The sequence below is a fragment of the Peromyscus californicus genome, unplaced genomic scaffold (genome assembly GCF_007827085.1).
Source record: "Peromyscus californicus insignis strain IS unplaced genomic scaffold, ASM782708v3 Scaffold_16__1_contigs__length_79575227, whole genome shotgun sequence".
NCBI lineage: Eukaryota > Metazoa > Chordata > Mammalia > Rodentia > Cricetidae > Peromyscus > Peromyscus californicus.
This window is the reverse complement of record NW_026294458.1, coordinates 18321246-18344476: the sequence shown is the minus strand read 5'-3', so window position 1 is coordinate 18344476 and position 23231 is coordinate 18321246. Positions and strand designations below refer to the sequence as shown.

Here is a 23231-nt window from a genome sequence, read left to right as displayed (position 1 = left end):
GGTTTTCAACATGAGAAGATGGGACTTCTTGAGTAGAGAAGCTTCCTTGAAGACTAAATCACATCGTTAGGAGGATGGGGCTAGAAGGGGCATCGCATTGATAATGGTCCCCCATGAGGTTTCATTGACAGGAAATAAGTTGTCAAAGGGATGAACACCGGACACTCATTTCATCTGTAAATGGAGACTCTCAGTGTTGAAGCATTCTAATGATGTGAGAGAACGGATACTTTAGCAAAGGAATATTTTAATACTGAGGGATGTGATGAACCTTTCTGTGTTATAAGTGTGATGGTGGCTTATCAGAATAAAGCCTAAATTCTTGCTCCTTCAGTGGCTGGGCTCCGCTTACCTTTCCTGTCTCATTTCCCACCATACCTTATCATGGCCCTACATTCTCATACAGCACTTCTCGACTTCGAGTGCAAAGATGAATGGTGTGGGGAGTTTTGCAAAAATGCTGTGTTCCAGCCCCATAGAGCCATTAAGCCAGTACCACTGGAAATGTGGAACCATTACTACTCCTTTTTCTAAGTTTCCCCCGGTGACTGTGATCTGCCCAGGGTAAGAACCGCTGTCCTAACCCAACTACACAGCTCCCTGTGCCTGGTCCATCCCCCATGGATCCATCCACGCCTCCATCACTTCATCATAGGCAAAGAACCTACTCCAGTTTCTGAAATTCTTCCACGAGACTTGACTTTTGACCCGGAGACATTCTTGCAAAGATGGTCCCGTTCATCAGTATCTAGCGTGAGGAAAAAAGGAAATCTTTTTTATCATGGCAAGTTACACACAAAGCAGTTGAAAATAGAACATTTGCTGGTAATGTCCATGAATAGGAAAAAAGCTTGTTCCCAAGGAAATACTTCTATTTATTATTTATTTTGTATTTGAAGATGGACATTGAGACTTTTGTTATCAAATAAATCCAATGGAAACAAAATACAAGTATTTATAAAAATGATGCCCTATGACATTTAACCCAGCTGCCATGAGAATATGATTCTGGAAAGTCTTGAGCTTCATGGAAAACTGAACCAATGGAATCCGGACAATCACAACAGAGAAACAGAGCAGGTCCCCAAGAGAAAGCAAGCACACACTGCTTTCCAAAAATTGTTCCCAACTGGCAGAAAACCACCAGGTGGCGACACAGAGACTATCTGTGCCCTAGTCATGCCTCTGGACTTGACCAATGACGAAGCTCAGCTGGTGCCCCAAACTTTGTGAGCCATGGAACATGGACAGTTTGAAGGTCAGATGGCCTGCGCTGCTTCCCTTCTCCACACTTCAAATTCTCCAGTATGAGAGCAATGTGCTCCTTGCTCTCTGTGGCTGTGAACTCGGCTCAGTGTTCAGTCAGAGTCATTTGTTTGCAAACGAGTAACTTGCCCCTCTTATAAATTTATTCTTTGTAAAAGAGTCTTAAGTTTGGGCCCTTCAGAACAGGAGTCATCTACCACACACATAATAGCACTCTCCTATCCTTGCCTGGCTCTCTGCCCCCACGGCTGAGTGCCTACTGAACTGTTAAATGCCCTCACCATGACGACATGGTGAGAGCCGCCCCAAAACCAATCCTCCATGCTGCCACTTTAGTCCTAAGGCTGGTATAAATCTGACTCCTCATGCTTATTATTTTCAAATCTAATATGAAATACCAGTAACTTTGCAAAAACATTTCCCTCTCTTGTGATATGTATAACTAACTTGTACTTTTTTCTTTATTTTATTTACTTACTTATTTATGTATAATTTTGTTTTGGTTTGTTTTCTGAGACAGGGTTTTTTCTGTGTAGCCCTGGCTGTCCTGGAACTCACTCTATAGACCAGGCTGGCCTTGAACTCAGATCTGCCCTGCCTCTGCCTCCCAAGTGCTGGGATCAAAGGTGTGCACCACCATCACAGGACTCTAGTTGTATTTTATCTATTCCAATTTTTGAAACTATCTGGGATCGTGCTATGTAAGTGACATGTTCATCACCCTCACAGAAATGTCATTGTTTCCTTAAAACTGACCTTTGGCAGTAAGCTGCTGAAATGCTGACTTAGAACATGGAAGGATTTTCCACTTAGGGCAAAATGGTAACTCCCTTCTCTGCCATGATCTGGAACTTCTTCTCTGATGTTGATGTAATTGTCCTGCAAAGCAAGGTGCAAACGTTTGATGCTCTTCGGATCGTTCCAGTGGTTAGAACCACAAGCATATCCAACAGAAAGGACTGAAGTGACACCAGGGTCTCTCTCCAAAAGTCTCCCTCCAGCCCTGACCCCTCCGAGAAGGACTGCTTCTTTGCTGGACTGAGCTTCACATGCCACAGGCACTGGCGGCTGATGAGAGGATAGCACTCACTCACGTCCTCATGTTCTCATCGTGGTGTGATCCCTGCGAGTCCCAGAGATGAGTGCACTTCACACACTTCGAGTATCAAAGACAAAAGCATGGCAACTTAACAACCCTCGCCTGGAAGTGAGAACTTGTTGGGGTTTTTTTCTAACAGAATTAATATTGCTCTATAAGGACACAATGGAAATAGAATACTAACAAGACTGGAGATAAAGGAACAATTTTTTTTCCTACCCTGAAGACAGTCTGATTATCCAGTGCACACAGCGGGTCTCTCCAAGGGACGAAGTCCCCTTTGAACCCAATGGAGTGGCTGATAGGAGAGGGGAAGTGTGGGAAGTTGAGCTCACTGCTCTGCTTACTGTATTCTTTCTAGTAAAAAGCCATGGGTTTGTTTGTTTGTTTGTTTTGGTTTTTCGAGACAGGGTTTCTCTGTGTAGCTTTGCGCCTTTCCTGGATCTCGCTCTGTAGCCCAGGCTGGCCTTGAACTCATAGAGATCCGCCTGGCTCTGCCTCCCGAGTGCTGGGATTAAAGGCGTGCGCCACTGCCGCCCGGCTAAAGCCAAAGGTTTTTAAGAGTAAAAGAATTATTACTTTCAGAAGCCAAGACAGCCTGTAGGCTACAGTAGGAAGAGCGGAGAACTGACATGACTAGGTTCATACTTGTTAGACACCTGGAGAAGGTTATGGACTTGGCGTTGTCTCAAAACTTGTGCCGGTCACAACTGTTGCCACCACTGTGTGGCAAGTCCGATAATCCAGCTGAGCGCCTTGTGTTGAGGTGTACCTGATTCTCGAGTGGGATATGTTTCTTCTCTTCTACTAATTTCCAAGAGACGGATGCTGATGAAGAACCAGTGGCTTCATTTGCCTCGACAAGAATGACTTTCTGGCCTTCAGAAACCATCCCAGACTTCCTGGCCACTGTTATTGCAGTCTGAAGATCGTCGCCTAGAATCAAGAAAGAGCATCTTAAGATGATGGTGAGGAGACACCAGTGCACACGGGACTTGGAAAGCTAGGCTAAGGGTTCAGTTCTTACATTAGCTATGACGGCTATTACTAGTCTTTCCCAGCCTGACCTGGGATTCCATAATCCCTCTTCTGGTTCTGGCTCTTTCTTATCATGTTACTTCATAACTAACTCACATATTTTTGTCAGCAAGTAGGAAGGAAAACTTACAAGAAAAATGTATTCCTGCTATTTGTTACAAACTTTATGAATGTGTAGGAAGTATTTTGGTTTGCTATCATATCCAGTGGCTCCTCTTCTGGTTGAAATAGAGTCAGTCTGCTACCATCTATCTCTCCCATTGATTACAACTGAAAACTAAACAAAAACCACAGAAGCAATTACCCAAGGACTTTGGAAAGTAAACAAAAGCTGGCAGACTGTGGAAGGGCATCAGGCTTGAAGAAGCAAACTAACAAGGGGTGGGATTCTCAAGTATTTGCCTGTTTCCTCTGATGTGCCTGACTTGAGTATGTATCCTAGTGTGTATTTATGTATGTATCCTAGTGTGTATTTATGTATGTATCCTAGTGTGTATTTATGTGTGTGTCCTAGTGTGTATTCATGTATGTATCCTAGTGTGTATTTATGTATGTGTCCTAGTGTGTATTTATGTATGTGTCCTAGTGTGTATTTATGTATGTATCCTAGTGTGTATTCATGTAAGTATCCTAGTGTGTATTTATGTATGTATCCTAGTGTGTATTTATGTATGTGTCCTAGTGTGTATTCATGTATGTATCCTAGTGTGTATTTATGTATGTGTCCTAGTGTGTATTCATGTATGTATCCTAGTGTGTATTCATGTATGTATCCTAGTGTGTATTTATGTATGTATCCTAGTGTGTATTTATGTATGTATCCTAGTGTGTATTTATGTATGTGTCCTAGTGTGTATTCATGTATGTATCCTAGTATGTTTGTATATACATATTATCCCAGTATTATGTATGTATGTATGTATGTATGTATGTATGTATGTATGTATACTAGTATATATGTATCCTAGTATTTACTCTGAACTGTTCAGCTGGCAACAACCAAGAGAAACCCAGTCTTTCTGGCTAAAGTAGCCAGGACAAAAGGGCCCTTGGAGGGTGTAGACTGTCACGAAAACCATGGAAAGACAAAAGTTGCAGAAGGGAACTTATTCAGTGTTTGAATCGTGTAAGCTCCAGGCTCTATGTGGAGCAGGTCATGTGTGGTACAGACCAATAGAAAGCATCAATTTCAAGAACTGAACTATGAAATGTCACTCCCTATTTGCCAGAGAAATACCTGAACACTTGAGAGAGGCAGATGAAAATAGCAAAACACTTTAAAAAGATAATACTGAAATGCCTACTTACAACAGGCAAGAGACTGAACATTCTACACAAGGTATTAAAAAAATCAAAAATCTTACAACAAAATTTGAGACCCTGGGTATACTCAGTAACAACAACCAACCTGGTCAATTGTCAGTGTTAAAAATCAGCACCAACACTGCCATCCTTGACCGACTCTGTGTTGAAATGATCAGATAATAGTCTATTAGCCTGGCTCCCAGCACTTGGGAGACAGAGGCAGGAAAATCTCTGTGAGTTTGAGGCCAGCCTGGGCTACAGAGTGAGTTCCAGAACATTCGGGGCTACACAGAAAAATCCTGTCTCAAAAACAAAAGAAGGAGGAGGAGAAGGAAAAAGAAGAAGAAGAAGAAGAAGAAGAAGAAGAAGAAGAAGAAGAAGAAGAAGAAGAAGAAGAAGAAGAAGAAGAAGAATCAGCTATTCATAATGAGCTCCAGGCATGGGACCCTCATGAATGTGGAAAGAGAGAAGAGACTCCACTAATTTGTCCTCTGATTGTGCACCACAGCACATGCGTAATACACACGATGATGACAATACATAAATTTAAAAGAAGTTATTGTAAGCATCCTTTATATGGGTAAGGTGACCATTTATAAAACAAATGGAAATATTCAATCAATTAATATGTATGGTTAAAATTAATAATTTAGATATGAAGACTGTAACACTTGAGGCTTTTTATTCACTAGGTCTGTTTAATACACTCAATGCATTCAGTCGGTCAAGAGTCATTACGCACTTGGGAGAACAAAGAACACCTTTTAAAATGAACAGAGGCTTGAGTTACTAAAAGGACGTGCGTTCTTGTCAGTAGAGACCAATGAGAGGGTAAGGACATTGAAACGTGTGTGTGTGTGTGTGTGTGTGTGTGTGTGTGTGTGTGTGTGTGTGTGTAACAATAACAGAAGAAAACTCCCCAACGATCGTAAGACACTTAAACCTGTAAATTCAAGAAGCTCAGAGAGCCCCAAATAGGTTAAAGTCTGTGAAAACTATACCCAGACATATGATAGTCACACAGCTGGAAGTCAAAGATAAAACCAAAAGGCTGTGAGGGGAAAATAGCACATTGCACACAAGATACTGATGCTTAAAATGACCACAGATCTGTCATAAAAATCAGGAAGACAAAAGAAGACCTACTGAGTGGGATGAACAGCCCGGGCATGGCAGGGAAACTAGAAAATCTGTAGCAGTCTAGAGACCCCAGCAGCTGGATGGGAAACGATGCAACAGAGCAGATGCCTGGTGAGGTACAGCAGCTGCTGCAGACAGATGAACCCAAATGCTGCACCAGGGTGAGGCCAGGAGCGGGTTACCTCTAAAGCCACACCCATATGAAGACACAATCCGAAGCATTTCTCAGCTCAACCAGTGATGTGAGGGAGGTAATGATCACTGCTCATTATTGAGGACTATATTGTGATTTGGAGACGGAAAGTGACCCCTCCTCAAACCATAAAGAAGGGGGCAAGATATAAAACTACAGCAGTTTGTAAGGAAATTAGTAAGAGACTGATGGAATGGATCCAGGAGACTTTCACAGGCCTGTAATGACCTGTCGTGTAAAAAATAGAAATTCCAGAATAAAAAGATAATGAAGTCAGAACAAAGGTGATAATTAAATGAATGGTAGAGAATATTTTCTTCAGAGGAAGAAAAGCATATTAAAAGTGCTATGTTCCAGACTGAATTAGTTTTTAAAAAGGAAAAGAAAAATATATGAGAATACCCAGTTAATAATTCTGAACTCTGAAGTTAAAGAAGAAATGCTACATGTAGGTGAAGAGTGATCTGACTGTAGGCAAGCCTGTAGGGCATTTTCTTAAGTAGTGATTGATGTAGGAGGGCCTAGACCATGGTAGGTGGTGCCATCCCTGGGCTGGTGGTCCTGGGTTCTATAAGAAGGCAGGCTGAGCAAGAAGCCACGAGGAGGAAGCCAGTAAGCAGCTCCCCTTCATGGTCTTTGCATCAGCTCCTGCCTCCAGGTTCCTGCCCTGTTTGAGTTCCTGTCCTGACTTCCTTTGATGATGAACAGTGATATAGAAGTGTAAGCCAAATAAACACTTTCCTCCCCAACTTGCTTTTTGCTCATGGTGTTTTGTCACAGCAATAAACCCTAACTAAGACAATATGTAACATAAGTGCTAATGATGTTTGAAATAGCAAGGGCTACTGGATAAAGAAAATGTTAATGGGTACCAAACTACCCCAGGAAGGCCGAGGAGTCAGACTGGAATTTAGAAAGGAAGAAAGCAAAATATACACAGTGCTGTGGATTGTGGGGTCTGGATTCAGGAGTGGGTAAGTGCCAAGCAAAACAAAAGACTTTTAGAGACCCTAGCTTTAGACTGGGACTCAGGAGGTGTGAGTGTTTTGGAGAGGATGTATGTCAATGACACAAGTTATGGAATTTAAGGCACTGTGACAGCAGAAGACCGAAGACAAGTCATTCGAAATATAAATTAGGAAATCAGTTTTTCACCTGTAATATCTCTCTTCTTGAAAAGTTCAAGAGTATTCATTAAGTAATGTCATATATTTCCCTAGAATGATCCCTTCCCATTACTCCCTTGTTTATGAGATCTTAGACTTCAAAGTAGAGTTGAGATGACAACGTGTTCTTTTTTTTTTTTTAACCAGAATTAGAGATTCCATTATTGATGGGCTGTCAGCATAGTTTATAGACCACACCGACTACGATTCTCCTCTGAAGACTTGACAACAAAAACAGTCATCTTTGCATGGCCCATATCTTCCTGTTAACCCGCTCTTATTTCAAACACTGCCACTTGCAGAGGCTTCTCAGAAGTACTTTGTGCAGAGTAGATGGCCAGACATCCTTTACCAGACTTCTCTATCTGGGTTTTTGTTGGTTTTATTTTATTGTGTGTTTTTTGTTGTTTGTTTTGATTTCTTTTCCTTTTGTTTCTGTGTGTGTGTGTGTGTGTGTGTGTGTGTGTGTGTGTGTGTGTGTGTGTGTGTGTGTATTTGCCTGCATGTATGTATGTGCATGCCCTGTACCCGTGGAGGCCAGAAGAGAGAATCAGAAGCCCTGAAGAAGGAGTTCCCAATGGCTGTGAGCTGTCATGTGGGCACTAGTAACGGAACCCTATTCCTCCGCAAGAGCGTCAAGTACCTTAACTGCTGGCCCACCTCTCCAGCCTCTTGCTGTGGGTTTGTTGTTTGTTTACTTTTTCCTTAGACAAGGTCTCATTCTGCCACTCAGTCTGGCCTGAAATTCACTGTGTCAACATGGCTGACCTCAAACTTGTGGTAATTTTCCTGCTTGAGACTCCCATGTGGTGTGATGGGACTAGATCCCCATGCCAGTCCTCAGACCGCCCCAATTTGAATACCTCAACACATTCGTTCCACTACCTAACGAATTGGTTTTCTCTTGCCTCACTGTGTAGCTTGACCCTTTTATTGCAAACACCTGACACCTAAATTGATGCCTTGGTATTGGTGCAGTGTTTGTTAAGTGATCCAACCTGCTGTGTGTCTCCCGGGTCCCCCGTTTTCACTTTGCTCTATACCTGTGATCATCACAGTCCGTATCCGGGCAGAGATGAGCTCTTCCAAGACAGGCTTTGTCTCCTCCTTCAGTCGATTCTCCAAGATCAGCAATCCCAGGAATATGAGGTCCGATTCTACCTTCTCCCTGATTAAACAGAAAAGCATGTGGGGCTTTCTTACAGTAACGACGACAAAAAGACTGGGCTACCCACTGGAACAGCCCCACTCCAGCACTGTCCCCAGCCACAAACAACCCTGCCTGGGAGCGGGAAGCATCAGGGGTCTAACTACAGTTAGCCATGACTGCTGGGGTCTCTGCGATGGCTGAGCCGACACTCCTCTCCTCACTTATTCACCACAGAGTGGAGAGAAAGTCACAACAATGAGCTGAGAAACAAGAAAAATGAAGCAAAATGTGACTTTCTCCAGAAACCAAGGCTGTACAGATATCATTCCAGCCTCGTGAGGTATGGTAGAGATCAGCGAATGGGCCCTTTACTAAAGCTAAGCTGGGCCCTTTCTTCTTCCTCAGCTGGAAGCTCTACTCCTCTGCATAGAATACCCCCACACTTCGGGGAGGCCGCCATGATAGCGTCTACAGGACCAAGTGTAGGAAATGCGTTTGGGGTTGGAGACTTGAACATTCCCACGATTCTATTATTTCGACACAGACACAGAAACACGACCCCAGCACTGCCTGTTCGTGCTGAAATGCAGATCAAAACAGCAACTGCTAAAGCCTTCGTGCCAAGCTTGCCCTGTGTGTCCAGCCTGTGGACCAGCTAAGGCCACAGCTTTGTTGGAGATGCTTCCACAACCTTGTGACACCTTCCTCCACTAGGTGGCAGGAAGTGACACATTTCAGCTCCTCACCTCAGAGCAGATCTAGGAGGGTGGCATTCCCTATAACGCTGAGCATAGTGTTTAAGTCCCTGTACGAACATCTTCCAAGCTATAGTCCAACTTCAGGCATCAATAACTTCTCCTCCTGGCTCCAGCTGGACCACTCACCATGGATATGCTCTGCACTCAATCATGTCCAGACTTTTGCTCCAGACTTTTGGAGATTTTCTCATTTCATGGCAAACATTAGTTTCCAGGATCTGTTGGAGACATCTTCCCCATGTCCTGAGTCCCACCTCATGCTGCCCGACTCCAAGACTTCTCCAAAGAGAAACAGCTGCTCTCTCTACATGTCAATTCTAACCGGATTAGCCAGTTCTCTATTTATTCATGCAATTTCAGTATTGGCTTTTTGATCTGCCTCTAATCCCGGAGTGGAAGCCCACCTGAGTCAAGATTCTGCTCATTAATGCCCACTTGATGCCCACGTGCAGGAACCGCTCAGCAAATACCACCCACTCGGAACACTTTGCTACCTGCTGATGATCATGTTTGGCTGTACAAGGAAGGTGAAATCATTTGCTCTTTCTGCGTTCTTCCTGGGAACTGAGACAGTGAGACCCATCAGTGCCTATTAAGCACCTCCTAGGTGAGGAAAGGGGGCAACTCTGCAGAGGTTGCAGGAATTCCAGCTCTAAGATTTCACATTCAGCTGGGAGGAAACCATTGAGCATGGCCACCTTGTTCATACATAAAGCTGGAAATTGCGTCATGGCAGGCACAAAAATCAGAGGTCTGTGGGGTCAGAGGAGGGGACAGGCATTTCTCGGTATAGTGATTAGTCTTCCTGAAGGAGATATTTGAATTTCCCTTCAAGGATAACTTAACTGAAGCCTGATTAGAGTTTTGCAGTCTTTCTGTGCCTCATACTTAGGCCACAGGATTTAGATATTTTCAGAGATTATGTGAATAATCAATAATCAATTACCACATTGGGCCAAGAAAATGGCTGCAAGGTCAAGCACCCAAGACCATCTTGGAACTCCCATTTCTAGCTCCTCTGGCATGTGGCCAGTGTAGAGCTCAGTGAATGACACGATCAGAAACCACACTTCCAGCCTCAGCCCACCACTGCCTTGCTGTGTGACCTCGAATAAACTGCTGTCCCCCTGTGGCACCCCAGCACATCGCTGGCTCTCCACAGTTCCTGCTGTCTCTAGCATCCCTTCACTCTTCTTAAATCTGAGCCAAGAAGTGAAAAGAAATGGTCGCAGCATTGTACGGCCTGTAGCAGCTACACTAGGAAAGAATGGTGGGTGGGACACAGACAGAAGTAACTCGAGGCGATGTTTCAGGGGGGAAGTCTTAGCACGTGTACAGGATTGTGTGCAATGACAAACGCACAAAGAGCTGTCACTCATCCCTCATACCTCTTGAATACTTGACTGAGCATTCAGGGACGTTTTAAGTCACCAATAGTTTGTATTATTTATATTGAATCATCAATCTACTGTTAGTGGTCATACTATCATTCTATAGTCAATATTGTTGCACTAAATAGTAATAAAAATGTTACTAGTATATTTCCCCCAGCTATGTTTTTCATAAAAACACGAAGTATTTTTGTAACCCCGAAATTTTGCAGGAATATCACTACTAAGAATATTGAGCAGAAGTCGTACTGTTTCCTTCTGTGTTTTCCACGGAGTTGTTAATGACTTCACTGAGCTGTCTTCCTTGCAGCAGGGCTGTGTGAGGCATTCTGTGTGAGAAATTGAGGCTACACCACACAGAACATTGCAGGAAGTCAACTGTAGTCTCACTGAATCTATTCTCAGGTATAAGCAACTGTCCCGTGTGTGTGTGTGTGTGTGTGTGTGTGTGTGTGTGTGTGTGTGTGTGTGTGTGTGTTCACTGGGGAAGAGGGATGTGTATGCATGTATGTGTGCGCACATGGAGGCCAGAGGACAGTCTCCAGCATTGTGTCTCACTGGCCTAGAGCTCTCCACCCAGGCTAGGATGGCCAGTCAGCCCAGGGACAGTCAGCTTCTCCATCAGTGTGATTACAAGCACAGGTCACCAAACCTTACATTTCTAGTGAGTTCTGGGATTGAACTTGGGTCCTTGTACTTGCAAGACAAGTCCCGACTGAGCCATCTCCCAAACCCACAACCTGTTCCCTTAGTTTTACTGGCATTTGCTAAGAATTTATTAAACTATTATTTTTTTGTAATGGACCGTTTTCTTCTTCCTTTTAACTCCTACATGGGAGGGTATGTTTTATAGATAATATATGCAGAAAATAGCACACATAAATTCAAAGATGCTAAGGGAAGAGGCCAAAATATAGTTACAACTAAAGAATGCTAAGTCAGATGAATTTGAAAATAACTATGTGAGACTATTTGAGTTTCAAACACTAAAATAAAAAATGAGCCTTGATTAACCCTACAAAGGCAGTAATAGTAGTGGCAGACAAAAATACTAGAAATGAAATTTAAGGCAAAATAAATAGGATAGCCCTCCAACAGCAACAACGTGGAACTGTTGCTGCTGACGTCCATTTCAGCGACTGTGCATCCTTATTTCAAGATACACATTTCAAAACTTTCTCCAGTATGACCCTTTGGAAGGTTTTCCTATTTTTCCAGAAACATTACCTAGATTACTTAAACCCAATTGACAGGTTATTTGTTTCAACAGCTGTGTATCTTGTATTACAAAGGTTTTTTTCTAAGCAAATGTGAAGCTTTAACCAATTTACATTATATCAGAATCAGGGCCACTATTTCAAACCCTTACAACACTGGCTATTTCCACATAGCTTTTTACAAGGCCCTAAGGTCACCGTATGTTTGGCATTTTGGACAGCTGTATCTCATACACTCTGCCAGTGTTCACATTGGCTTTGTGATGTGGGCAGGACAGGGTGACCGTGTCCCTGTGCACCATATTCAGAGACGCCAAAGACAAAAGATGAGCATGGCGTCGTGCTGGGCCCGCCTCAGAACTTTGGCCTCCCATCCCAGTCAGATGCATCTTGCCCAAACCATCTTCTTCAGGGAAGCTTTCCCCCTTTTACCTCATCAAGGCAGTTGCGGGACAGTCACTCTCCAGCTTCTTGTAAGCCAGAGCGATGACCCGGAACCCCTGTGTCGTGTAAATCTGAAGTTCACTAATAAAGCTAGATGGTACTGTTTAAAAACAAACAACAACAATGAAAACAGTATTAGTATGCAACATTTACTTAGCCAGCATGGGTAGAGAAATTATTCACAATAATCCAACTCTTACCCAAGAAAGCACGCTTTTAAAAAGTTACATAAACCTGGGCGGTGGTGGCTCACTCCTTTAATCCCAGCATTCGGGAGACAGAGGCAGGCAGATCACTATGAGTTTGAGGCCAGCCTGGTCTACAAAGTGAGTTCCAGGACAGCCAGGGCTACACAGAGAAACCCTGTCTTGGAAAATCGAAGAAAAAAAATTATGTAAGCAAGGCAATGGGAAATTGTAACCATAACTGTATTATCAGTGTTAACATCTTAAGATCCAGTAAAGCTGAAACGCCTACCATGAGACAGAAGCACTTGAAAAAAACAAAGAATAGGGAATGTGTGGAATTCTTTATTCTCCAGTTTAAACAACAAATACTTGCTAAGGGTATACTATGTACAAGCTCTGCTCTGTTTAGTTGGGTTAAAAACAGTGCACCGATACTAAAACGAAACCCAAAATGACCATTGCTATTATTGGCGATGCAACAGAGTGCAGAGTTCTTTGGGGGAGCTCCTGCGCTTGGAGAGGAGGTGGGCAGGTGAAGGGAGGAAAGTGCTTTCTGGCTGAGAGACCCCGATGTGCTCAGGTACAAGGGTCTGAGACAGCTCAGAGGAAGCCCGAGACGTGAGGGATGAAGCAGGAGACCGTAACATGAATGTACGGTAGGGAGCGCAGATCATGAAAGACTAAGCTAGGATCTCAAAGGGATTTGAAAATCTGGTGGAGGCTGTGGAAGGCAACCAAGGGGGAAAAGTGCAAAAAGAGTAGCAATGCATTTAGCAGGGAGGAATCAGGGATGAGTCCTAAATAGGGAACTGGGGGATGGGGTGGAGGCGGTCATTTCCCAAGATGGAACATTGGGAAATACAGACGTGAACATTTTAAGCTTGATTTTTGGTATGGAGCGTGGAACACCCATGAATCAACCACTAAGTGGCGTCCAGCTGGCAGTCGGAGCCAGAGTGTTGTGCGGACAAGTTTGGCTGAAAAGAAAAGTTCGCCATTTGTATCCCACGTCCATGAGCTAACCTGTGTCGGGTCGGCAAAAGCTGGCCACTCTCTCCGGGGCACCTTTCATGAATGCCAGCCGGTCGCCTCGCATCTCTTGGACAATGACTGTCATCCTCTGCAGTGCTGATGAGAATGGGAACTGACGCAGGATGGCGAGTCCTTCCACTGGGACCTGGTTGGTGGATGGGGAATGGAGAGGCACATGCTGGCCAAGAGTCTAGCTATTGGGAATTAACTGCTCCACCCTCGGTCCCTGTTTTACCAAGTAATGGGCAAATAGAACACATTTTTCACATCATCCGTTCAAGACACATCCATGAGTTTTCCAACACTTCGGGTAGGGCACAGGTTCCCCCTGGTGTGAGCGCTATGGGAAGACTGGCATGCAAGGCTTACCTGGCCAACTGTGTCTGTCGGCTTAACGACCATGGTATGTGCCAGCATTCCCTTGATGTGGAAATCATCCCCAGAAGTAGTCATTTCCTGTTTCGCAAATGAGATATTTCACTGTCGGGGTTTGTTTATTCTTCATACACTGATACTAAGTTTGCACCCTCCTCTTGCGGAGACCCGCCCTCAACCATCTCAGTGTGTTGATGGGCCTCCTCTTGCTGCTGCTGCTGCTGCTGCTGCTGCTGCTGCTGCTGCTGCTGCTGGACTAGTGAAATCAGATTTATTCCACCCCAGGAAAGCAAAACAAAACGCACAAGGCAGTGGAAATGCTGCAACTTGAAGGACATGCACTTCTGAATTATTCATGCAATTTATCTGGCTTTCGCTGTTGGAATTGCTGCAGAAAGGTTCATTCTCTGCCTCTAAAGAGCTTAACTTGGAAATGTTGAGTCTGAATCTCCAAGCTTATTTTGTGTGAAGCTGGTACCTCATGGTCTTTCTTTCCCTAGAGTCATGGTTGATCTTGCTGTTCCCTATCTGTCTAAAGGGGCCTGAGCAGGGCATATTTTTGCCCTATGCGTAATCACTGGTCTAGGAACAACTGTAATAATGATTCTAAATTATAGTTGAGGAAACCTTTTTACCTAAAGATATTAAAGTTCTTTGTAATCATCTAATTGGGTGGCTGACAAAAAGAATATCAGAAAGGAAAACTGTAGCCTCTACTTAGAGATACAGAATCAGTATTCCAGAGTGGATGAGAGACTGCAAAGCAATCACATCTGTTAGAGGAGGGAGAAGCTCCAGAGTCATCTCTTCCAGAGGTGCTCACCCAGTCCCCAGGGCCTGGGCTGCACACAATGTCAGGGAAAAAGCTTAGCAGTAACAGAGAAGCCGAAACCATGTCTCCTCCCTGCTTTGGCCACAGCCGCAGCAATGCCAGAGACAGTCCTTACAGGCTATTTCCGAATAAAGTTCCCTTGGAGGACAGATTAGCACCCTTTATATGGATATCACTTGTCTGGTTCCATCTCCTCATGCCACAGACCTGAGAAGCAAGGTCCTAACATGCCGGAAGACGGCACAAGGTTGAGCATCAGTTGTGGGGGAGCTGAAACTAGAACTAAAGAGCAAGATTCTTAGACCACAGGAGTGTCTGCTCCTGGATCTAGTTTGGAACCTCGGGGGTGGGGAGGATGACTCTGTAATCAATTTCTGTTGTCGGTCTTGGAAATTAGAGGAATAGTCAATAAATTGGAATAAAACCCTTGGTTGCCGTGACTCTCTAACTTACCCAAGCACTGTGGAGAGCAGTGTTTTCTAATCCCCATGCACCAGAATGCATATTTTTCCTTTCCTTTTTTAGTGAGAAACTACAATTGTGTACATTTGTGAGATATAATGAGATGCTTTGACCTACGTATATATTATAGAAAGGTGAAATTGTAATAACTAACATATCATCACCTCACCAAATTAACTCTAGAAAACTCTGAAACCAGCTCACCGACTGGTAGAACTAGGAAATAATTACATAAGGATTATAATGGCATTGATAACTACTAAACCTACAGTAGGCATCAAATACTTTGGAACTTACAACTATACCAAAGATTGTTATTGTACCATCTCATTTAATCCCACAGCAAACCTACGTTACACATGGTTCAAATCAGAAAGCCTGGTTTAGATCATTTTGCCCTTTACATCATATTGGAAACCCCACATTTTTTTAAGTATTAAAAGGCTGTGATACAGCTTGTGTTGTGCTGGCATTAAAGAAATTTCTTGCATTCTCTAAAAGTCAGACACTTACCCATTTGGTGGCTTCAAACATTTTCAAGTCCATAGGGTCTCCCTGGATGGTCCCATCAAGAAGAATCAGAGAGTGGCAGCTGGCCATGGCTGCACACAGTGGGCCCTGGGGCAAAGCTTTGCCTGAGGCAAAGCTGTGGACTGCCTGGAATCTGAGACAGAAGAGAGAAAAAGATTCAGTCCTGGGCCCTTGTGCCAAAAATGGAGCTTCTTGGAGGTCTTTGATGTAATGCACACTGCTGCATTTCCCTCTAGTCTCTGCAGGATAGCAGTGTGTTACCCATCTTGCCCTGTAGGTCTGTTCAGGAATACTAGAAAGGCTCAGAGGCTGTCCCATGCTCCTTTTCCAACTTATTATTCTTCCCAGACTTATTTAATCAATGAGGCTGGAAAGAACTAGAAGACCACTTTTGTTCTGAGGCCTGCTCCCGCCCCAGTGACTAGGTCATTTCTCTCCAGTCATGGGCAGACTCCAGGTGTGTTAGGTACACACCACTTTCAAGCCTATGGGTCTGGGCATATTCTCTGTATCTATCTCCTAACACATTAGACGCTTGGTCCACCATAGATGTTTGATTGACATATAAATAAAGGCATGAATGGTTAATTCTTGCAAAATTCGCAAGTCATACGGTGAAGAAGTGAACAATAAAATCATTCCAGAAAGGACCATGAGCATCCCCTCCTCAACACTGCCATCTTGGTGCCACTATTAGCCTCATCATTTCCTACAGAAAGCAACTTTGTCTAAAACCCATGGAAAAAGAACTCATATGTGATACTTAAGACTCTTTCACTAATTGGAAGAGTAAGTCATTGAGTTCATCCTTGGCCCCTCTAGAGGAATGTCCTCTTCAGCCTTCTTGGGCAGCCCCTTCCCAAATGTGTAGCACAGTAGTTGGGGTGGGGGGGGGTCACATCACAGACTGTCTGAATGACAGTAGTTTCTTCCTAGGAAGAGGCAACATCCGTTTCTTAGAGTCCCTCAGAATCGACTAGCCCTCCCTCCTCTCATGTTGGCATCTTTTGGATTTTGAGCTAGCTCTGTAGCCCAGGCAGGCCTGGAGGCTGCAATCTTCTTGCCTCCTCAATAGCTAAAATTACAAGCCTGTACCTCCAGCCTAAAAAAGATCCTTTATGGATACGTGTGTCATCTGCGTTATATAAAAGAAGTACGATCACAAACTGGACTTGATACATTTGGAAAGAGGAAAAGGACACAAAGTTGGGTGGGGTAGAGAAGGGAATGGAGGTCACGGAGGAGTTGAAGTAGGGGGTGAATATGATCAAAATACACGGTATGAAGTTCTCCAAGAATTAATTCAAATGTCTCATTACTAAAAGAACTACGATCAACCTTAGATTCGTGAAATACTTTATGGCTCAAGTTTGAGGGAAATGCTTTCATTTTCAAGCAACCATGTGCCACATGCCCCATACTTCAGTTCTGACCACGCTGAAGGTTGACACTGGAGAAGATCAGCAGACATGGAATCAAACTCAGATGTGGCCACAAGAGGGCTGGGTCTGCAAATCTCTAAGACAGCAAGTTGAAAACTGCCACCACCACCGGCCACTCCTAGCCCTCTCCCCCTCCAGACCCACAAACACAAAGGAATCTTTTCTCAATGAGCAGTTTCTGGCAGGCAGAGGTTATGGTTCTCAGAATCAGGATACTAAGAAACAGGGTACACTAGCTACTGTCTCATAGACAGTCTCTTCCTGAAAAGCAGGATGCAGAGTCAGTGCTGGCCTTCCCTACTATGTCACCTCTGTGAAGGACAGTGTCCTGGTGCTGTCCAGATCACTGACACTGGACCAATACTAGGCCTCTGCCAAACAGGCTTAAAGCAAAGTTCATTTCAGAGAGTGTTTGCAAACTCCCCCTCGCCTCCTCAGTTTGTGGGTGATATAGGACGGACTTGAGGCTAATATGCATCTTTAGAGAGACCTGGAAAATTCTAAAGGGAGAAACAAAAAGATGGGACTTCAGTAATCATTGCTTAGCAAAAGTCAAAGTTCAAGTGTCTCCCTTAGTCATCTAGAGAACAAAGGCAAGACTCTGGGAGGAGGCAAGTCACCGGAACCACAGAGCGGTTAGCCCAGGGTACTCACCCATTCTGGTCACAGGGCACAACTCCCCAAGGATCCAAGCCGCCCCTTGTTAAGGTTCCTGTCTGAACAGAAACAAGACTTTGGGTTGCATGGAAGATCTGCTCACACAGTCGCAAAGGCAAATACAATACATTTTAATAGAGAAATATACACCACAAAGATATTCCCAACACGGGTTCTTTAAGGAGAACCACATTACAGGTATTGTGTAGTGGGTATCTGGGTTCCAAGGAAGAAGCTGCAGTGAATTCAAACATGGCAAGCTTGCATTGGCTGTAAACTTTTGTGTCCTCTGTGGTAAAAAAAAAAAGACTAGGTACCTCCTCTCACCCCAAGAGACTATGTTGAACATCTAATTGTAGATGGAAGAACAGGAAAGGCTTTGGTAAGACTTAAAACAACAAAATGGGCGGATCCCTGTTTTTACAGCAGAAGCTAAAAGACTGTCATCAAAACTGAGTAATGGAGTTGAAATTGTACCCACAAAGCACTGCTAAGACTTTGAAGAGAAGTCTAAAGAAATAGCCTAACCAACTGATTTTTTTGTTTAATAAAAAAGTACATGATGATAATTTTCTTAGTGTAGTATAACAACCAAGAGCTCGGGATAAGTTGAAATACCATCTATGTAACTGGAAATATCGCATAATCCCTCCAACACCAGAATCCTTATCTACAACATGATCATAATCGTATAGAGTTGTCTTGAATATTAAATAGGAAGTGATTGGTTTAATAGCAAGCCCGCAGTAAGAGCTAATAACAGTGATGTAAACGATTCACAGTTACTGCTCATCGTTTTGTTCAAATTTATGTTACAATTATCTCTTCCATTCTTGTTTCTCTTTTCAAACTCACAATATGACATCCTTAGTAAACAGTTTTCCCTTGCATTTCTGCTCTGATCATAAAATAGTACTACATGGTGACATAGGCCACCCGACCCTTCTGTTCTCAGTGTGACTTTCTGACTGGCCACTAATCATAAAATACAGTTTGCATCCCATCAATGCTCTTAGCCTTCCATGTACTGTTTAAAGGATACAGAATTTCCGTGTGGGAAGATAAAGATGTTTCTCAAGATGGGTGATGCTAACGGTCACAGAACAGCGAGAATGTACTTAGTGGCAGGCGGTGCGCTAGGCACTTCAAATGATTGACATAGCAAATTATCTTATATTTACTTCAACAAATAATGATTAACTAAAAGGAACAGAAGGCAGCAAAGACCTCCAATGGTTCCCTGTAGCTTAAAGAAACATAAAATCGTGTTGACTTGACATTCAAGGTTCACAAACACTCTCTTCTAATACTAGCATCCTGCTGGGGTCCAGACCATACTGTCTTGCGCTGTCCTACCGCCGCCATGTTGGGCCTTTGCTCACCTTCTTATGCTGCCATTGTTTCTATCCAGTCCTCTCACAACCCGACTTTATCCCCTGCTTAGTGTGTACAGCACAAACAACCCCGGGAAAAGAAGAAAGGAGAGCCTGCTCAGGGGAAAGCGGCAGACGACCAAAAGTTCATTTTAAGCATAAACTACAGCTGGGAACGTAGACTAGGGTTTGCTGCATGGCTGTATTGTCAGCAAAAGTCTCATATTAACACACAGTTTAATAAGCCCTTTCTTTTTCCTCGTCCCATCATTCAATAACGACTTACTGAGCATTGACTCAACTGCCAAGCAATGTTCTAAGCATTGGAGATATAGGAGAAAACATAATTAAATACTTAAATTAGGGTGTGTGTGTGTGTGTGTGTGTGTGTGTGTGTGTGTGTGTGTGTGTGTGTGTGTGTGTGTGAATGTGCATGTGTGTGCATGTGCTTCTGTGTGGGGGTTTTGACTGCATGGAACAGAGTATGTTTTGAAACATTGTTTTTCATAGACTCTCTCAACTGAGAGGACCCTAAAAGATTCATTGATTCAGTGTCTACTCCCTCGTTTCAAAAGCTCAGGGTCAGAAAATTCATTTCCCAGATCACACCCGCACAACCAGAGATAAAATAAGGTCAGATGCCCATAACCTCCCTATTATTTCTGCCTCAGTAAAGAGAAAAGCGTGTATCCATTACAACAGCAGTGATAAATGGCCCTGGGAGGGAGGATGAAAAACACATACCTTGTCAAAGCAGACAAGGTTTAATTGTCCACATACATTGATCCTCTGGGGGCTAATGCAGAATATGCCCTTCCTTTTCAGCCTCCTCTGGGCATAGATGATGCCTGTGGTCAGGGCAGCGGGGAGGGCGGGAGGCACTGCAATAGTGATAACGTCCAAGGCTTTCCTCACCACCTCCTCAGGAGGTTCCTGGAACAGAAAGCGTGTCCAGTCATTAGAACTAAATCAGCAGTGGACAGCTTCGTGCGTGTGACTTTCCCTTCTCTGCTTATGCTGAGAAATGGCGTCAATGGGGCAAAGGGTCTGACCATGTGGATGGCGCTCGGTATCTTTTCTCCAAAGTACACCAAGAACGCCTACAACCATCCTGCTGTGACCAGAGATGCACCAGTTCGCTGTGGCTCTGCCAGCACTGAGCATCTGGCTGCATTTAGAGTTCTTCATCTGATAGCTGCAAAATGCTACTTTTATGAAATATTTCGCTTTTAAAACTAAATATGAAGTAGCGTAAAGAATGGGTAAATGTGCAAGAACAGAATCATGCTGTCATTTCAGTAAACAAACTGTTCCTGTACTATAATCTGATTGCTATCACAGAACTGAGCAGCAAATGGCTCAGAGGTGGAGCGGGGTGCCTGCAAGGAGTCTTTGGAGTTTAGCTTGCTCTAAGTCTGCTTGTCCTTGAAAAAAGGTCAACATACAGAAATGAGGTCGGCACATAGAAATAAAATGGGTAGAGGAGAGTGAATGTGTGTGTGTGTGTGTGTGTGTGTGTGTGTGTGTGTGTGTGTGTGTGTGTGTGTGTGTGAAAGCATACAAAGGCTTACCCCACTGAGCACATAGACACACAGAGTATAGATCATGCCAATGGTGGCTGTCCCTACAAGGCACAGGAGGAACCTGATGGCATCCCTGTAAAGCTTGAAATTCATGGGCTTGGGGTAAAGGATGGCTCTCACAAGGTCCCCCTTTGCGGTGTTGAACCCTGAAATGACAAACACATGTTCCACATTTTCAAGATAGCAAACCATACTGTTAGTAATCTTCTAAATGTCTACATTGCCTTGGTCTTCTCTAGAGCAGTAGTTCTCAACATGTGGGTCTCGACCCCTTTGGCAAACTTCTGTCTCCAAAAATAGCCACGTTATGATTCGTAACAGCAGCAAAATTACAGTTATGATGTAGCAGCAAAAATAAGTTTCTGGTTGGGAGTAACCTCAACTGTATTAAAAGATCACAGCACTAGGAATATTGAGAGCCAATGCTCTAAAGAATCTAAAGCTAAAATTTAAACCTAAAGACAACAGTGTTTTATTGTCTAGGACAATGCATACGGCTAACATGGAAACGTATTGTCTCCCTTGGAGCCTAGTCCTCTCCCTGGCTTTCTCCCCCCCTACCTGTAACTTCAATGCACACCAGTGACAGGGCCTGCCATACCCAGGGCAGAGCACAATTCTTCAGAGCACAGCTTAATTTTAAGGAAGTGACCCTGGGAGTGCGCGCACGCACGCACACATACACATACACACACACACATACATGTCTCCCTCGATTGAATTGCAATTGAGTGGCCCAGTAAAATATTGATGCATCCCACATTCTAAACCTTTCTAATAGCTTTCACTGCTAAATTTTGAGTTTTCAGCTTCCTGCCTGGAATGAACTTGGGATTCTGGTTGGAAATGCTGGGTTTCTGGTCCAGCTTTGCCCATTTTCAGTTTATTGGTCTTTAACTGACCACTTGACTTCAAGCTTCAGACTCTTCATGTGCACAATGGGGAGGGGTCAAGCAATATGCATCTTTGCTGCTGGCTTGATGTACAGAAAGTGTTTATAAACTGCAAAGCACATAAATAGTGATGACTGTAATCTGTGCCACTATTATGCCACTAAGATGCAGGTGCCACCCTTCAGTCAGCAAGTCAGCATTGAAAATATACAGACTTACACATACTTGTTGTGCTATCCAAAGATTGGTCCCAACCTAATAAATTTAAGGTATTAGACACACTGAGCAGAAAGGTGTCATTGCAAACAGCCTGCAGAGAAGATGCTCACCTGTCTGTAGGACCACTGCTCTCACAGTCCCGGAGCCAGCTGCCCGGGCCTGGATGACCTCTGTTCCACAGAAGAGAACATGCCGCCTGGGATCTGCTTCTGTCTGCATCTTCCAGGGTGCAGAGCTAGCCATCTGGGATAACGGAGTTTTAGTGACAGGGATGCTTTCTCCTATAAGAAACAAGTATCTAGCTCACTTTGTGAGGTGGGATGCCTTCCTCCTGTCAATCACATCTACACTCTCTCGTGGGTCAGAGAACTTCATCGGGAGCCTACCATGGAGCAAAGTAGCCTAGGTATTAGGGATACAAGACAAGCATAGGTCACGTTGTTGAGAGTTCTGTGCTTTAGAAAAGGAGGGCAGTATGTAACCAAATAAGTAAAATGTCATATTATAAATACTATATGTGCTTTAGGTTAAACATAAGCATTCAAATGGGTTGGGAAAAGACATTTATGGAAGAGCAAGCTGTGTGACATGGAATGTGGGATGTAGGGAGTGCGAAGCCATAAGGCCTATGCAGATGCTCAAACATGGAGAACCCCGAGTATGACACAGTTAAGTGTTGAACTTGTTTCTGTAGGCCCTGGCATCAGGAAGCAGGGGGATGGCTAACTGCTTTAGTTTGTAGAGCAGTGTTACAATGACGTGTAAGACAAAATTCTCTATCCATGATGCAAGGGATGAGTTCAAGGCTTATGGGGTGGGCGGGTGGACAGTCAGCTGGGAGGTGATCATAAAAGTCATAGCTGGAGGGGATGGAGCCTGAAGAACAGCAGGTGAGTGGAAAGGGAAAGAAAGTACTAGATTCAAGAAATATGAAGTAAGATGCTACAAAAGTCGAGAGAATTGTTACACCAGCAGGTCATAGAATAAAGACAGAGAACTAAAACAGCTTCCTGGACCCTAGCTTGGAGGCAGAACAGAGGACAGGCAGTAATAATAAAAGTTAAGATTCTAAGCCGGGCGGTGCTGGCGCACGCCTTTAATCCCAGCACTCGGGAGGCAGAGCCAGGCGGATCTCTGTGAGTTCGAGGCCAGCCTGGGCTACGAAGTGAGTCCCAGGAAAGGCGCAAAGCTACACAGAGAAACCCTGTCTCGAAAAAAAAAAAAAGATTCTAAGAAGACCAGAAATTGACTGTGGGCCACTGTGGACTGCAGCTACTTGTAAAAGAACCATGTTGAAAAGCTTTGTGTGTGGTTGATAGTTATTTGGATCTGGCACTCAGAACTTTTAGTCAGAGCTCACCAGTTTGGACATGGTAAGTAAAGCTTCAGAGAGAGGAGAGAAGAGGAGAGGGAGAGAGAGGGAGAGAGAGGGAGAGAGAGAGAGAGAGAGAGAGAGAGAGAGAGAGAGAGAGAGAGA

At 43.9% G+C, this 23231-nt stretch overlaps 1 protein-coding gene across 7 annotated transcripts in view; it reads right to left on the bottom strand.

Annotated features, from left to right (window-relative positions):
- The window catches only part of Atp13a4 (ATPase 13A4), a 126475-nt gene that overhangs the window by 22444 nt on the left and 80800 nt on the right, over positions 1 to 23231 (bottom strand). For all 7 annotated transcript variants that reach the window (XM_052740598.1, XM_052740597.1, XM_052740599.1 and 4 more), the window contains 12 exons: positions 21865 to 22035; positions 20631 to 20788; positions 19804 to 19992; positions 17684 to 17745; positions 15570 to 15720; positions 13757 to 13843; positions 13379 to 13532; positions 12156 to 12267; positions 8251 to 8375; positions 3138 to 3301; positions 2023 to 2145; positions 669 to 748 (listed from right to left, as the gene is read on the bottom strand). In XM_052740598.1, the coding sequence (XP_052596558.1) occupies positions 669 to 748; positions 2023 to 2145; positions 3138 to 3301; positions 8251 to 8375; positions 12156 to 12267; positions 13379 to 13532; positions 13757 to 13843; positions 15570 to 15720; positions 17684 to 17745; positions 19804 to 19992; positions 20631 to 20788; positions 21865 to 22035 (1576 nt within the window). The remainder of the gene's footprint in view (positions 1 to 668; positions 749 to 2022; positions 2146 to 3137; positions 3302 to 8250; positions 8376 to 12155; positions 12268 to 13378; positions 13533 to 13756; positions 13844 to 15569; positions 15721 to 17683; positions 17746 to 19803; positions 19993 to 20630; positions 20789 to 21864; positions 22036 to 23231) is intronic.